The sequence below is a fragment of the Folsomia candida genome, unplaced genomic scaffold (assembly GCF_002217175.1).
Source record: "Folsomia candida strain VU population unplaced genomic scaffold, ASM221717v1 Fcan01_Sc001, whole genome shotgun sequence".
In the NCBI taxonomy this organism is placed as follows: domain Eukaryota; kingdom Metazoa; phylum Arthropoda; class Collembola; order Entomobryomorpha; family Isotomidae; genus Folsomia; species Folsomia candida.
In genome coordinates, this window is record NW_019091193.1 from 4,767,332 (window position 1) to 4,784,993 (window position 17,662).

The 17,662-nt window shown below is 36.7% G+C and overlaps 2 protein-coding genes across 2 annotated transcripts; both read left to right on the top strand.

Annotated features, from left to right (window-relative positions):
- Window positions 1-4,973: 4,973 nt before the first annotated feature.
- On the top strand, window positions 4,974-6,606 carry LOC110853957 (cytochrome P450 2D20). Its single transcript, XM_022102374.2, has 5 exons — window positions 4,974-5,481; window positions 5,544-5,724; window positions 5,811-5,928; window positions 6,009-6,153; window positions 6,428-6,606. The coding sequence occupies exons 1-5, from the start codon at window positions 4,974-4,976 to the stop codon at window positions 6,604-6,606; spliced, it is 1,131 nt and encodes a 376-aa protein (XP_021958066.2).
- A 1,712-nt stretch (window positions 6,607-8,318) lies between these two features.
- Window positions 8,319-13,643, top strand: LOC118435614 (BTB/POZ domain-containing protein 2-like). Its single transcript, XM_035851929.1, has 7 exons — window positions 8,319-8,796; window positions 9,251-9,480; window positions 9,553-9,675; window positions 9,750-9,932; window positions 10,014-10,187; window positions 12,572-12,849; window positions 12,940-13,643. The coding sequence occupies exons 1-7, from the start codon at window positions 8,527-8,529 to the stop codon at window positions 13,155-13,157; spliced, it is 1,476 nt and encodes a 491-aa protein (XP_035707822.1). The 5' UTR covers window positions 8,319-8,526; the 3' UTR covers window positions 13,158-13,643.
- Window positions 13,644-17,662: the final 4,019 nt, after the last annotated feature.

The window sequence follows — 17,662 nt, forward strand, 5'->3', positions numbered from 1 at the left end:
TGGCGGAACTCCGGATAGCGCGGTTTTCCTCGGGAATCTTGGCATGATATCCACTTGTCGTGAAGAAGAGTGAGAAATTCGTCGTAGTTAATGTGACCTTGAAAAATACGAGTGGTCACTTAATTTAAATATTCAAATATTTAAATACTTAAAAAATTGTTTATATGCAAATTTTCGGATCAGCTTAAGGTTTGGTAATTTATGACAACGAAAATACTGAATGAACTTTGTACCGTACTGCTTTTTAAAGAAATTCTAATTTGGCATATTTAGTTACTCTCACCTTGAAGAGTGATTTGCAGGATTGCTGCACTTTTGGCATCGCCAGGACCATCGACCTGTGCAAAAACGGAGCTGGTACATGCTACAATGTCGTCCAAGTCAGGGCGCAGAAATGGTCGCAAACCTTTAGCGATTGATCGCCATATCAATGTTGGGATGAAGAAGGGGAGGATAATTAGTGAAATTAGGGAGACACTAAGTCCCAGAAGGGTCAAGTATAACTTCCACAGCTGAAGACACACCCATTCCCGAGGCGTCATAATTACAAAATTATCTATGCGATTCTGGGGAAATTTGTCGTTTCGAGATAAAAATTCAACTCAAAAAGAAAACTACTAGGCCTAATTATTTAGATTGTAGAGTATGTAATTATTATTTATGCATGTAATTGGTTTTACCTACCGGAAAATTTCTAACTCGCTAAAGAATAACCATTTCCTGACTTGAGAAGTAGAGACAATGATTAAATATAAATACTTTGGTCCGATTTAATAAAAAGAGTATTAGTATAACACAATATGTAGGTACATGTGCATGTAGATACATACATATGTACATACGTATTATGTATTCTGATAATTATTGAGGAAAATGTTGGGTATACAATGAGATAGTGTTTTTTTCATCGCCCAACGATTTTCGAGTTTGATAGCTTAAAGTTTGCGTAATTTTTTGTAGATAAAGAATTCGTAATAGAGACGGGGGGGCCACCAGTGGTTTTCGAGATCTTAGCCAAAATGTGCGTGTTTTTTTTGCTAATTATGGCTTTTGACTCAAACTCGTCCTAATATTGACCAAATATCACCGGAAATTATTTTAAAAATAATTTTGGACCAGAATTTGGCCGCTGCTTCGATTTCGGACCCCAGTTTTCCTGTATGAAGATGTTTGCAAAATAATTGCATTTTCCCTATTAGCAATCCACGATCGAATTATGGAATTTTGGCTAGTATATTAAGTTAACCCATAAGTCGAATGATGGAACTGACTCATTTGATAAAGTCAGCAACTTATAACCCATTTTATAAACAACCAGGAATGCTGTTAGTAATTCGAAATTATGTAAATTACTCTTCTATGGTTTTAATTATATTTTGCCACTGCCTTGAATTTGGAAAACACAGTAACAGCGCATTTTACTGCAAAATTTGAACGGAATCGAAATTCGAATTTAAATAATGATTTTCTGTTCAACATTACAACAGATTACATGCAATGTTGCCAATTCGTAATTCTGAAATTAATGCGAAGTTTTGTTAACCACTCGGAATTTTGTTAATGCCGCATAGACTTGTTAACCTTGAAATTCTTGCAGTTTTCAGGCGTGTGATAATGTTTGCATTCAGGATAAATTAGTGCGAGAACCGGTTCGGGGCAAGGAAAATAACGGAAAAAATGCGTCCATGAACGACGTTAAGCTGCAAAGCGATTGGATGGTGAACCACAATTATTTTATTATATTGTTAGTTTTATTTTGGCGTAGAAATCATACGAAATTGAATAATTTAAACACCAAAATAAAAATTAGTGGTACCAAATAATAAAATAATTCGGCTCATTCGACTAATGTAATCGCCGATCACTTATAACAAATGGCACCGTAACCTGCAATCACGTAAGGCATGTGTTGTATGTATAAAATTCTGCAGCTGAGGCTCACGTCGTTCATGGACACATTTTTTCCACGTTATCGTGCTTGCCGGACGGTTCACCTTAAATATTACACATCAAAGTAGTATGTATAGCACAAGCCCAAATGCAGAAAATCACATATCGCATGCAACATAACGACACTACATAAATTTTGCCTTCATCAAACTTGCTATAAATATTATTCTTCTTGCAACCACTGGTTGCTCCAAACCATTATTCAATTTCTATCCATAAAGCAAATATATTTAGCAATGTTTGAAATTATTGCTCTCTGTATCGTATTCCTATTATCATACATTTTATGGAGGGATAACTTTAGTGCATCACATAAAAATACAAATGCCCCAGGACCCATCAAATTTCCATTTCTTGGAAACATTCCACAAATTGCTCTTACAGGCGAGATTCTTCCATATATTGCGTTTGAAAAGTTATCTCATAAACATGGACCTATTATGAACCTCATACAACAAACTTAAAAAGATCAAACGGAAAGAGCACACAGAGGCGCTTCTGCAAAAAGTTATTAATGCAAAAAACCCCACACAATTTTGGGACTCAATCAAAATCTTTCGTCAGGCAAGAAAGTCTGTACCCAACAGCATCTCCAAGTACCAGTGGCATGAATTCTATTCCAACCTTTTTGCTAAAGAACTACCTACCCCCACAAATGACACCCACAAAAATCAACCAAACCAATGCCAGTCACAAAAAACTACACGACTCGAGAACATAAACCCAAACTCATCATCATGGCTAGACGACCCATTTGATGAGAATGAGTTAAGGACCACAATAAAGAAATTAAGCAATAATAAAACACTTGGTATAGATGGCATTCCCAACGAAGTGCTAAAAGCGATCTCAATTCGACACACTCCCCAACTACTCGAAATAATGAACAGAATCCTAGAAACAGGAGAAATCCCAGAGGACTGGTGCAAAACCCTTATACAACCAATATTCAAAAAAGGGGACAGAGAGGAACCAAGCAACTACAGGCCTATCTCCCTGCTATCAACACTATTAAAGCTATTGACCTCAATGATTGCAAGTCGTTTAGGAAGGTGGGGAGAGCAATTCGGCAAAATTTCCGAGGTGCAAGCTGGATTCAAAAAGGGGACGGGAACAATGGAACAAGTTTTCACGCTATACACCATCATTCAAAGCAAACTGAAAGACGTCGGAGGGAAACTCTACACAGCATTCGTTGACCTGAAGTCTGCCTTCGATTCTCCTCCTCACGATAAATTATGGAGAAAGATGGCATCCATCGGTATGGGAGAGAAAACGCTCCGTCTCGTAAAAAACCTTTACCACCAAGCAAATGGAGTCGTTCGAACGGGCGAAGGGCTAACTCCGTCATTCCCAATAGATAAAGGCGTCCTTCAAGGAGATTCGGCATCGCCATTAATCTTCAATTGCTTTATCGACTCCGTCGTCAAGGACCTCAATAACTCGGGAATCCAAGCAATACATATCGGGTCAGCCCTGCTTCATATTCTCATGTTTGCCGATGACGTGGTTTTGGTCGCCAACACTGCTTACCAGCTCCAGCAAAAGATTGATATCCTTGCAAATTCTTTCCGAGAAATGGGACTCACGGTCAACATCAGTAAAACCAAAGTTCTACTCTTCGCGAAGAGGAAACCTTCGTATTCTCTAAAATTCCACTGGGACGACGCACCATTAGAAACTGTGGACGAATACACATATCTGGGAGTCATCTTCCATCGCAACGGTCACTTTTCGAAAGCGACGTCTCACTTCATATACAAATCAGCCACCGCCTCTGCCCAAGTAATAGGAATATGTCAACGAGGAAAAATCCCATTAATCGACACTCACAAAAAACTTGTACAATCCCTTGTCAAATCCGTCTTCCTATACTGCTCTCCAATCTGGGCATTGAACCTCGACGAAAACACGATAGACCAGCCTCAGTGTCAATTCTGGAAACGAGTACTGCATTTACCTAAATCCACACCCGGATACGTCGTAAGACTTGAAACCGGAAGTGAGCACACTTCAATCCAAATTATAAAATCCACACTACGATTTATCTGCAAAATCCTCGCCAAGGACGACAACTCTGTACTTTCGCAATGTCTGAAGTGGCAACTGAGATGGGAGACAAGAATATCGTCAGCAAGACAAAATTGGGCAAAACAACTACAAAAGTGGCTACGACTTACGGATGACCACTCCATATTATCCCTTCCGTACAGCGAGCTAAAAACAGCTTTACCTCTGCGACTCAACACCATCATCTCTAAACTCAAAATACACTTTATTAACAAAGACGTTAAACGGATGACCGAATCAAAGTGGACCCCAGATTATGCTAAACTAAAAACCCACGCTACCACTGAACCTTATCTCTTCAACAGCAACGCTACTGAAGCCAAAATAATGGCGCAATCAAGGATAAACCTGCATCGAATTATCCTAAAAAGCAAAGTTGCACCCCTCCAAGACAAAGCGCCCTGCCCATGGTGTTCACTTACTACAGGAAACATAGATCATTACATCTTTGAATGTCCAGTACTCGAAACACCAAGAGCAGCTCTACCACAAACGTCGCAACAGACATTTATCGCCTTATTAAACGACAATAAAACACCTGAAGCAATCTACAAATCTATTTTTATCTTCTGGTCAGCAGCCTTTAACTTACTTCCAGACTAAACTGTACAAAATATTATTTATCATGCGCTGTGCAAAATATGTATGTATATGTATATGCCATCACTATTGACCCCCGTTCCTTCAATTAACTAGTATGTAACACGATCATGTAATGATCTTCATGAATGAACTTCTATCAAGAGATGACACATCAGACAGATTTGGACTAGAGATGATCAAAGAAAGAAACGGAACAGAAGAGTTGCGTAAGTTTCTGCAGACATTGGTCGTAGGAAGTCTACATTATAAGTTATTTATATAAAACGAGCTACATATGTACATGCATGAATATTTACTACTTATGTGTAGGATATGGAATTGTGATATGTAATGAGCTCCCGTGGAAAACAATGCGTCGCTTCTCCATTCAAAATCTGCGACAATTTGGTTTCGGCAAGAAAAAAACAATGGAAGGCGTCATGTTAGAAGAAGCGAAAGAGTTGATTAGCCGGACTAAAGAAAATGCTCGACAAAATGGTGGAGTTCTTACAGTCGACATGTTTTTTAGTCTGAGCATCATTAACGCGTTATGGGCAATGGTGACAGGGACAAGATTCAGTCATGATAACCCCAGACTTCTTCACGCCCTTAAACTTAACTCTGACCTGTTTAAGGCCACCACCTTTGTTGGCGATATTTCAATGGCGTTTCCCATTTTTCGTAAAATCCTTCCTTGGATAACTAACAAGGCCTTTCTTTACCGAATTACACATGAAATTAAACTATTTGCAAAAGATATTCATGATGAACATAAACAGAGAAAAGATTATGCTCAAAACCCAGAAAGTTTTGTGGACATATTCTTAGCAAAAATTGACGAAGAGAAGAAATTGCCAGCTGAGGAGAGGATTTTCACGGGTGGGTATACAGCAACATACAACAAAAAAATAAAATATTTAACACACATTTTCCTGTCACAGAGGACCAGTTTCATTTCGTCATTTCTGAACTGTTTCAAACAGGCTCGGAAACAGTGAATGGGACGCTATGCTACGCTCTGCTGTTCATGATTTTGAATCCACTCGTACAGAAAAAAGTCAGGGAAGAAATTGATACAGTTGTTGGTTTCGATAGGGATGTATCCCTGACAGATAGACCAAGGTCATTTTAAATTTATTGTTCATTTATTGAAAAAAAGTTGTATGTGCGCAGACAAATACTACTAAATACACATACTTTTTCATCAGGATGCTGTATACACAAGCTGTATTGCATGAAGTTCTCCGGTTCGGTGTGATTGTTCCACTCTATCCGCCAAGAGCTTTCACAAAAGATGTTGAATACAAGGGATTGTTTTTTAAAAAGGTACATGAATCTTGTTTAATCAAATTTCTCCTTTTATTTTATTTTATTTTATAATCCATTTCGCTCCTCTGAATTAACAGGGCACCCCAATTTTTCCCAACTATTATTCCTGTACGGTGAGCAAATCTTTGTGGGGAGATCCAGAAGTGTTCCGACCAGAGAGATTTCTAAGTAGTGATGGAAAGACTTTGATAAATACACAGAAACAGGCGCCGTTTGGGATGGGTAATATTTAAATACTAGCGAATAAGCCCGTCTCCCGCCGGTCGATGGGCTTAATTTATTTTCTTGTCCATAATTACACCGAATTATTATTTTTAATCATGTATATATTATTGGCTGGAAACGTCTGTTGGCAAGGAAGTGAAACTTTCTTCACTTTCACTTCCGTCACGGAAAATTACTTTCACTTCCGTTGCAGACAAACATTTCCAGCTTCAATTATCAAAAAGTTTAAGATTTTCAGGATTTAGCGTAGATTTAAATAATGCATTTTCAGGCAAGAGGTTCTGCATGGGAGAGACACTTGCAATGCCAGCCTTATTCATGTACTTTACGATGCTACTGAAAGATTTAGAATTTAGCCTGGTTCCAGGAGAACCAAAACCAAGGATAGCACCGCAACCATCCATCTCAGCGACGCCATGTCCATTTAAAATGGTTGTGAATGCAAGATGATGACATCGACAAAATATTCATTCTTTTAAATAAATAACTTTTTCCCCTAGTTTAAAGTGCTGAATGCACTTGCAATTATGCAAATTAAATAATTGAGATCATCAACTAGTTTCTAAACTCCATTGTTATTGTAAATGTGCACTGAATTACATATTCGGTTTAAATATTGTTTATTTAAATCGAATTTCATTTTCATTACATTCTTCAAATCGAGCTCCGTATGTACAAGTCAATAGCTATCAGTTAACCCTTGCATACTTAAAGAGATCACAACGATATCTCAGAACTTGCTTAATTTTAACATTAAATTGTGAAATGATTAGATACAGAGTACTTAAGTATTATTTAAAAGTGAATCCTTAAAACTCAATTTGCATACTCTTGCACAATAGATTGAGGGTATTCGTTATTTTTTTTTGTATCGTAAAATAATTTACGAAGATAAAACAAGGGTTCAGGTTTCGTAAAAATCGTAAGCGTAGTAACGTGATTTTCGATGAGAAAATCTTACGACGCTTACAAAATATCGTTAGCTTCGTAAGTTATTTTACGATATGAAGAATACTATCTAAGAATACGAAGAAATAATGAATACCTTCATTGTAAACATCTTATGGTACAGAGTCCGTGAAAAATTCTAATTCGAAGTAGTTAAATGTATTGCATTAATTTAAAATTTTAGAAAGCAGGTCAGTGATAACGAAAATGAATTCGTTATCATATAAATATGTTATTGTTTGTTATTATATGTTGTATGAATTCAATTCAATTCATACAACACTACAGGAAATACAGGGTGGTTTAAATGTCAGGTTACAACGGAAAATTTTTCAATGGGAAAAATTCGCAAATCTCCATTAGTTACCGAAATTTTGCCTCTGAAATTCAATATTTTGAGAATTTTGTCATCAGTGCTCCATAAGTTTTGATAAAAATTAATAAAAATCTCAATCCCAAATCCGAAACTACTAGAAATTTACGAATTTTTCCCATTGAAAAATTTTCCATTGTAACCTGACATTTAAACCACTCTGTACTTTAATAATACTAGATTTACTGTTTAAATGAGTGCATGAAAAGTGGGAAAGAAAAATGAAGAAGAAAACGTCATTTTTAGATGCGCACACATGTTTACACAATTCATCGATATCAATGATGTACAATATGCATACATACATATTATGTATGTTTACTTTAATGAGTCAACGCTCATGTGTATAAAGTTTTCGAGCATTACATACATATTCATTTAACAGTAACATACTTTAAGCTAGTAAACAATCAGCATCTAATCCGTCAGTTTGGAAGCTTTCCAGTGAAAGTGTACACACTCTAAGGCATTGGATCTGTTCCTATACTTCATTAATTTTAAACGAAGCATGTTTAGTCTTTAATTCTATGAGTTTACGTACTAAATCGATCCTTCATGATTTTACTTCTTAGGAGAAAATGCAGCACATACTCGTATGTACATACGTATGTATGTATGTGCATTAAAAGTATTCTTAACGTATCCCCGCATTGAACTTTCCTCCCTGCCTACATGCTACATACATGAGGTCCTTATCGAGTTATTAGATAATTGTCATATTTAGTGACATACTTGTGCATTAATGTACATATGTATACATCACGTTATCTTAAACATGACTCATTGTCAGGCCACATGAAAAGGGGCAAGTGACCCAAATATTTTAACTAGTCGAAACTTTCCTACGCCACGGCATAAAGATAACAAATGCATAATTCCTCAGTTCACCAGTTCTAGGCGAGAATTTGTTCTACATACATTTGCATTTATTTTATTTCTTACTTTTTTATACGCACTGTAGAGTGGCAGAAGTTTTCATAATAATTATAATTTCAAAATACTTATTGAACGTAATTTTTTAAATAATTCGTTTATAAATAAGCGTAACTATGGCAACAAAGCAGGAAGAACAGAAGGACCCTCACTCTCTAAAGGGGGTGATGGAGAAGATTCACGACACGGGCTTATTTTCCGACGTGGCTGTTTTAGTAGGTGTGGAAAAGCATCGCTTCAACGCTCACAAGGTCATTTTGGGCGGCAGATCGCCCGTTTTGGAGGCAATGATGCAGAAGAGATGGGTAGAAAAATGTGACGCTGATGGGATTATTTTGCTCAGTTTTCGTAATCATGGGGTTGAAGCGTTTCGACTGTTTTTACGGGTATGCATGTAAATTATGGAATTTTTTCATCAATATTTATGGGATCCGTGCATAAGTAATAAATTTATCAAAATTTGAGTTCAAAATTTGCTTTAAAGAATCGTGATTTAATTAAAATTTCTGGAGTATTTGTAGAACAGTTAGTTGAAATTTTTGAAATCTTCAACCTACTTCATACTTCATGGTATGCTCAGAATCCAAGTTTTTAATGGATGGAAATGTCTAAATGTCGTCATAATAGTTTTGATAACTCAACAAAAAATTGTATTATCTAAGAACATGACGTGAAATTTTAAGAGATGAGGTGTGTAAAGTAAGAGTGGTGACAATTACATATAATCATAGGGTAGATGCACAGCCTTAAATTTATTATTAACAAGACTGTTACACGTATTTACAAATTTCAACATTCTTAAAAACCAGGCCATTCAAAAAATATTTCCAAAATTTCCAGTACCTCTACACCGACGAATTGGGCGACGTATCAATCGGCAATTGCGTGGAGTTGATGAAGATGGCTCATCTGTACGACGTGCCACCTCTCCTGACCTTAACAACCGATCGAATTAGATTGTTTATCCATCAGTGCGGACCCGCCGGGGCAAATATCTGTCTTCAAATATACAGAGACGTGCGACACATTGACCACCACTTGGGTCAAAGCGCGTTCCAACATTTCTTAAAGTTTGTATCCAAATAGCTCATATTTTCCTAAACTTACAATTTTTAGAGTAGATTATTAAAATAATTTCCCAGCAACATCAGAATTGCTGCGGAAAAGAATCAATATTTAAAGTGGGAGGCAGACTTATTGAGAAAAATTTTGACCCAAGAAGCACTAAAAGTTCGGGAAGTGGATTTGTTCAAGGCACTTATGAAGTAATTTTGATCAAATTTGTTTTTTTGTTCACTAATAATAAGAGTACAATTGCCTAATTATACGCATATTTTAGTTGGGGAAATCAGTACAATGGCCCGAACGACACGATCTCGAGACCTGACGTAATGCCTGAATTGCTTAGACTGATCCGGTTTCCGGTCATGAGTATACAACAATTTGCTGAAGAAGTAATTCCAAGGAATGCCCTCTCTAAAGATGAGATTCTCAAGATGTTTATCCACTATTCCAGTCCAGAGTAAATAAATATTTCTCAATTTATTTAAATAGTGCACAATTCAAGTTAGTAGTTTGCTAAATAATGCTTTTATTTATGTAGCTCGGCCCCATCAGGCTTTGACTCTTGTCCACGTCATTTGCGGACGCAAAGTATTTTGGCGAATGAGGATGCGAAAGATGTCGACTTGAATGGCGCAGTTCGGACTGGTTTTTGTCCAATATCGTCGCATGGACTATCTCAGGAATTCATTTCTGAAATTCCTCCCGATATAAGGTAGGCAAATTGGACCACAAAAAATCGAGTAGCAAGTCCATTACACCATTATGTGACTCTGCCATCATACTAATAATTTTTTACCAACTGATAGTAACTTTGTTACCGTGTTGGTAAAAATTTACAAAAGTACAACTGGTACTCATTACTATAGCGGAAGAGTCACGGTAACACATGCATGTCACCCTAATCCTAAGTAGGTACTCACACGCTAGGTAATGTGTTACCTGATTTTTTTAGACTATGTTGATAAACCGTAGGTAACAAACGGGTGATACGAGACGCACAGGCAGAATAAAAGATCATGACAAAGGTATTGGACCGGCGCAATAAAATGCTCAGAACTTTTTACACAGTTAATGCAATTTCAAAAAAATTGCATATGTTTACTACCAAAGGGTCTGGATTGCCATACAGTTCAAAATTTAACGATTCAATTCCGCTGTCTGCTACAGTTAGCATTTTCTTCTTCAGATTTCGCATCAAATTCCGCCCATAGACTGCACCTACTTTTGTGGGCGTTGGGGATGGTAAGGTGATGAGGGCGTCCACCAAGTCTTCTGGCGTTGGTTGGACGAAGGGCCAGGTACGCCACGTCGGTGGCGTTGTGCGTCGGTATCCCACGAGTCGCCACACAGGAGGAGTCCGTAGCTGTGAGGTAGAGGAAATGGGGCTCGTTTGTGGGGATGAATATCCCAAATGACGCACAATAGTTCGTATGTGTAAATGGGCACCAAGATTCGGAGGAGGATGTATAACACAGTTTATCAGATCGGTCGCCAAATAACTCACACGGCACACACAATGGTTATCGTTTATGCACAATTATAGGAACATTTATTTATCGGAGCTCAATAAATATACAAGTAGACTTTAGGAAATTGATAAGTGTGTAAATTGTGTACTTTAAGGGGAAATGAAATTATGACTGGGACAGGTAAGTATTTATAATATTTGTAATTGTGATCGCTGTGATGAGTGGCGGAGAAGGAGAGAAGATGTTCTCCTCTTGAGTCCCAGCCTGCCACTGTCTGAAGGACAGTCGCGTCGGCTATATTTCTGAAGGTGGATTCAAGGAGGAGACGCGTCCTTGAATCTTGAATATTTAATGTTGAGTGAATGTCCGGTCACTTGATAGTGAGGAGAATGTGGAGACGGAGAAGAGAGAGAGGCGAAGGGATGGTGCATGTTGTATGTGACATCCCTTCACTTTGAAGCTGATTTTCTTCCATCTGGTCTTATATTTTCGTAAGTTGTGTACCGTTTCTGAAAGCTTAGAATATTTGGATTTAGTCAGCGCTCAGAATTTCTCAATTGGTCGCAGTTGAGGAAAATTTGGTGGGTTTCCATTTTTTGCCATAAATTCAATTTTTTTCAGATGTCGGCACTGAGTGACCTTTTTGGCGTCATGGGACCTTGCGAGGTCAGGCCAAAACAAAACTTTATTTTTTTATGATCTTTGGTAATAAACGATTCCAATCCCCCTTTAATGCATGATTTAAGATAACCCCCCTGATTTACAGTACCCTCCAAAATGACGGGATCGGAAACATGACCAATGCTAGACATGCATTGCCAAATTATTCATTTTTTTCGGAATTGGTCTTTCTTTTGGACTTTGTCTTCACATTTTACTTCACAGGGGTTGGAACTATGGAAAAAATGCCTTCCTGGAAGATTTGAAGGGTCGACGTTGACGTTGGGCTCATCGTCCGTCATGACCACTTTTTCCCCAATTTTCTTCAATAATTTCTTGCAGAACGCATGAATCCTTTCCTGTTGTGTTGGTTTGTAATTTGGTGTTGGTGTTTTTGCCCTGGCTATAATCCCTAGTTTATGGACTTTGATTTTGCTCAAATAGCTTTTTGAAATCTTGACCTTCCTTGTCGTGCCAGCCGTTGCCGTTGATGAATGATTAAAAAAAATTTTTTTATCCGATTTTTGACTTTTGTCGTCGCTAGCTTTGCAGGTCGACCAGTAGGGACTTTGAATTTGACTTTATTGGATTCCTCGTACTTTTTTATGTAAGAATTGACATTTGAATGAGGAATACCTTCTTGCTAGAAAAATTGCCAAGTGATTTTAGAATCATAGTTTGTTCGATTTTTATGAAACTCAATCACTCTTTTTCCCAACTCTTGCCTTTCAACCAAAGTTTTTCTAGTCTTAGCCATGACTCAATAATTGGTGACATATATCAATGGAAAGCTTATAACTTGGTCTATTCAAAAATAATTTTTTCGAAATTTAATTTCGCTGTGTTCCCGCCCGGCAGCGTCTTAAGGGGCGGTCCAATACCTTTGTCATGATCTTTTAAGCTTGTCGACAAAATTCGAACAGTTAGCGCAAGCTTTTGAATGGTAATTTAAAAAAATCTATTTCAGAATCGTCGTGGAGAAACCGGTCTGTCTTCTCGGAGTTGGAATTTTTTCTGTCGAGATTCAACAATACCTAACGACGGGAAGAGATGTACATGGTCACTTTGACCTTGAGGCGATCGTAAAGCGTAGCGATCAAAGTGTCGTGGCGAAAGGAAATTCACCAGTTTACAGAGGCTGTGACCGGGCACGTTCCGTCGTCACGATCCAGTTTGACACACCCCTCTTGCTCCGGGCCAATACGGGATACAATTTTTATGTGACTTGCACCGAAAAAAATGAAAGTACGCAGTAAAAATCTTGAACATTAGCATTCTTGTCTTGGATTGTCAATTTCGTCGTTCTGTCATTTTGATAAAATTAATTTGGTCCAGGAACGCGGCTTACTTGTCGTGGGGAGCCTTACGGGACGGGAATTCAGCACGAAGAGATCGAGCTCAGAGACGGTAGTTTTGGCACAATCACACATTTTGGACGTGACTTTGAGGGTACGAGCACCCCGCAAACGCCCGAAAGGATGAGGTCTTGCTGGATTCGTCACCTGGTTGTGGGCAAAGTGCCGGAGGAACCGCGTCCCTGCATTATTTCGTAGATAAAAAAATTTATTGATATATTACCAATATCTGTACATTGTGCATACTTATGTATGTGCGGATATCAGATTTCAACGTTATCGAAGGCAGTGATCCAACGTTTACCTGATAAAAATAATTATTTACATATAAATATGTATATGTATGTGAGTAACTAGATATGTACGTACTAATGTAATAGATGACTAATGTATGTACTTTTGTACTGTACACTGTTATGTAATTGAATCGCATAAAGGATCAACTCATCTTTGCCAGTATATTTATTACGATTTGACGAATCACGTTCTAAATGAGTAGATTGTTTTGTACAAATTTTGACCCATGGGTCCAGGAGAGATGGATCTCTCCTGGAAGAGAATGCAAACAATAGTATGTATTTATAATATCAAGCATTATTTTTTATTATGATTTTTAATTTAACAAATTGCTATTTCCCACTCAGCCAAATTGATATCGATCGATCACCATTATTGATTTCTCCACCAACCACCACAATGTTGCTTTATCAACATAATAAAATATTATTTAAAGCATATAACTGTCCTCTAAAGTATTAGAGATTCGTGCATCTGCATATACATACATAACATATACATAAGTACATATTTAGCCATGGAAATTTCCGACCCTAATATCGTTAATTCGATTCGTCCCCTTGGTTACGACAGCCCTCGAAAAAATTCGATTTTGGGGAATAATTTTGGATCACTTTACATCCTCAGTCCCCTCGTAACGTGGGGATTCTATCTGGGAATCGTGCCATTCCGATTCCGACATTGTAGCGAAATAAAAGGCAAGATTGAACTTCATCACTGTAAACTACAGAAGGTATGGAGTTTATGCATTGAATTGGCATGATTTTATTTTGAACATGCACGCTGTTTTGTGTAATTCTGCAAGAATTTAATTTTTAAAGAGAACAGCGGCGATTCTTTTAACGTATGTACATAATCCCATCAAATAGGCCAACAGAATAATTGCGAAAATAAATTAGAAAAAATCGAATGGAAATAGACCTGCATAAAATTAACGCGTATTTTCCTGCAAAAGCAGCATAGAGTTCATTTCAATAACGCTTTTTTTATGTAAAAGATGCTTGATGAAGAAAAATGGACCCATTTTCTACACATCGTCGATTTTCATTACAACAATTTAACTATTTTCTTTGTTTTTGCAGATTCTTTGTTTCGTAATTCACGTCCTTATTTTCCAAAAATGTCTTAGCAATGTACTGGAATTTGAGTACAACAAAATTAAAGGAAACACACATCCTGGGGCTTATCTGAGAATCCTGTCTGATTGGAGTGACCTTGCCTATAAAAGTGTCGTCATAATAACTTTTTGGATTGGTCAAAAGCATTTCAGAGCCTTGTTAAATTTCGTTTCCGAAAATGGTCAACGTGGAATTTTTGAAGGAAATTTAAAGGTACGTTGCTTTTAGAATCCACATTTCGCAAAGGACACTTACCTATTAGGTACTACATTTTTCTGTATATTTTACACAGATCAAATACTTAGGATATCTGATTCCCTTCTTAACGCTGATGGCAAATCTGATTCGGATATTAATATTCGAATATGAGCTAAATTATGACAAACTTCCCGCTCGATATATTGCGGAAGGATATCGTAAATTGTTTTTTTGGTGTCCAAATTCAATTCCACAAGTTACCCAGTTCTCAATCTGGGACTACCTGATTGGACTTTTCGCATTTTTACAAAATTGTTACCTGCATTTTTTCAATTTTTTCTGTGACGTCGCAATTCTTACGGTTTCTTTGTCACTGTGGCTGTCGGTGAAAAAATTTCAAAAGTTAATTGAAATAGAGGATAAACACATTTTTGGGACTGCAGGTCTAGATCCGAGGAAAGTTGTAATTTCAGAGTATAAATGCTTGACCCAATTTACTCGCCATTTGAACAACGCGTTCAGTAGAATCACTCTATTTTTCTTGTTCAGCTCCGTTTTTGTTTATTCGAATGATTTAGCGTCGACATTATTGGAAAGGCCCGTATCGCAAAAAGTATCGAATGCCATGTTTACGATCAATTTTATCGCAACTTTGGTCATTTTTGGAGATGTTGCAAGTCGAGGAAGCACTTGTGTGGAAGATTGGTTGCAAAGAAAGGCGTCTGAAGAGGGTGGGAGTGGATTGAAGATGGAGGAATTTATCGTGATGTTGCAGAATGCAAAAAGTTCCAAGATTGCTATCAGTGCGGGTATTTTAGTGGTTAATTGGTCAACTATTTGCAGTGTAAGTATTTGAATGATACCTTTGGAGACGTGCGTGTATGTATGTAATGATTCTATTTTTGTAGATGGCGTGCACCGTTTTTACGTATTTCATAATTTGTGCTTCTTCTGGGGATGAGTTTAACTATTGACATTGTGATTGGCAGCTACAAAGGAGCACTCAAATATTTCAAATATTAAAATTTGATATTTATCATCTGTGCATCAAGTTTGGTTCCTTTTTCCAATAGAATTCCATATTATACATAATGTGTGCATAGAATGAAGAATTTGTGAGCTCTGAGTTGACTAATTATTTTTTAATAAGCAATTTTAACCTAGCAAAGTGCTTTTTCAGAATCACATCATTTGGGGTTCAGTTTTGGACCCATCTTTAACTTTAGAAATTATTCAAAGCCAATCATGAGTCCCTCAAACTTTTAAATTTTTAGACTTCGTTATATTTATATTAGGTTAATTTTCAACGAACATCCGAACGCATTTCAGAGATGAAATGAATGATACGGTGTTATAGTATTTCGCATCGATGCCACCGAATTTAATTTAAAAAATTGCAAAATGAACTGCGGTTGCATGGATCACCTTACCATAGCTATTTTTGAATTATATGCAACCACCCCCCTTAAAAAATGGGGGTAAAAAATTGGGAAAAATGAGAAAGCTAATGTACACTCCGTAAAAAAAAATTAGACCTCAAGTTGTATTTGACATTTTAATTCCCCCATAAATACAAACATTTTGATGCAGAAAAAGTTTCAAAATTCGAAAATTGGCGGTTTTTCGACCTAGATATAAATCGTTTAAAAAGTGACCTTAGCGGTCATTTCTAGTCTGACAACCTGATGCCAGATTTTTCTCCTTGAGAAGAGCTACATTTTCAGCTTTTGTTGGCCGAGTAGAAATGACCGGAACAATGAGTTTTTTTGGGTCAAAGTTTCTGAGGGAGGGGCTTATTTTGCAAGAGCCGTAACATATGTACATACATACATAGTATGGCTGCTTGTGAAATACTACCCATAAAAATAATGATAAAGAATAAAGTTATTAAAGTAGCCTCAAATCGATCTAATTGTTAAAATTAAGCTTTTCTGAATTTATAATGGTGATATTCACTCAAAAATTAACGCTATAGGGCTTACCTACAGACTTATCAATTTTTCAGATAAGCAAATTTAGTTTATCCAAATCGCCCAAAATTTAAAACTTAAGCTTTTATGAATTTATGATGGTGATATTCACTCAAAAATTAATGCTTTGAGGCTTATCAATTAAGTTATCAATTTTTCAGATAAGCAAATTTAGTTTATCCAAATCGCCCCAAATTTAAAACTTAAGCTTTTATGAATTTATGATGGTGATATTCACTAAAAAATTAACGCTATAGGGCTTACCTACAGACTTATCAATTTTTCAGATAAGCAAATTTAGTTTATCCAAATCGCCCAAAATTTAAAACTTAAGCTTTTATGAATTTATGATGGTGATATTCACTCAAAAATTAATGCTTTGAGGCTTATCAATTAAGTTATCAATTTTTCAGATAAGCAAACTTAGTTTATCCAAATCGCCCCAAATTTAAAACTTAAGCTTTTCTGAATTTATAATGGTGATATTCACTAAAAAATTAACGCTATAGGGCTTATCTCCAGACTTATCAATTTTTCAGATAAGCAAATTTAGTTTATCCATATCGCCCCAAATTTAAAACTTAAGCTTTTATGAATTTATGATGGTGATATTCACTAAAAAATTAACGCTATAGGGCTTATCTCCAGACTTATCAATTTTTCAGATAAGCAAATTTAGTTTATCCAAATCGCCCCAAATATAAAACTCTTGAATTTATGATGACGATAATAGGAGGTATGGTGTCTACTAGACACTGAACGGTAATTTCGGGTTACATATATAATTAAATGAGAGGTGCCTGGTTGGATGAAAAGTTTGCATGGAAAAAGTGAGACGAAGAGAAATGGATTATTTCATACGACCCTGACTCGAAATGATGATGGATACCCACCGCGAACCACGTTTCTCACTCTGTCTCACATTCCCATGCGAAATATGGAGAACGGTTTTGTGAAACACTTGACGTGGTATTCATCTTCACTAATCTAGAAGAAACCTGTAGTATTTAATTGAAATTACGAAATTAATCCATAATCCCAAAATTTCACCTCACCCAGCTCTGGAGATTTGTCATATCCCTGGAGAATCCCCAGTAAATAAATTTCATGCTATGTTATT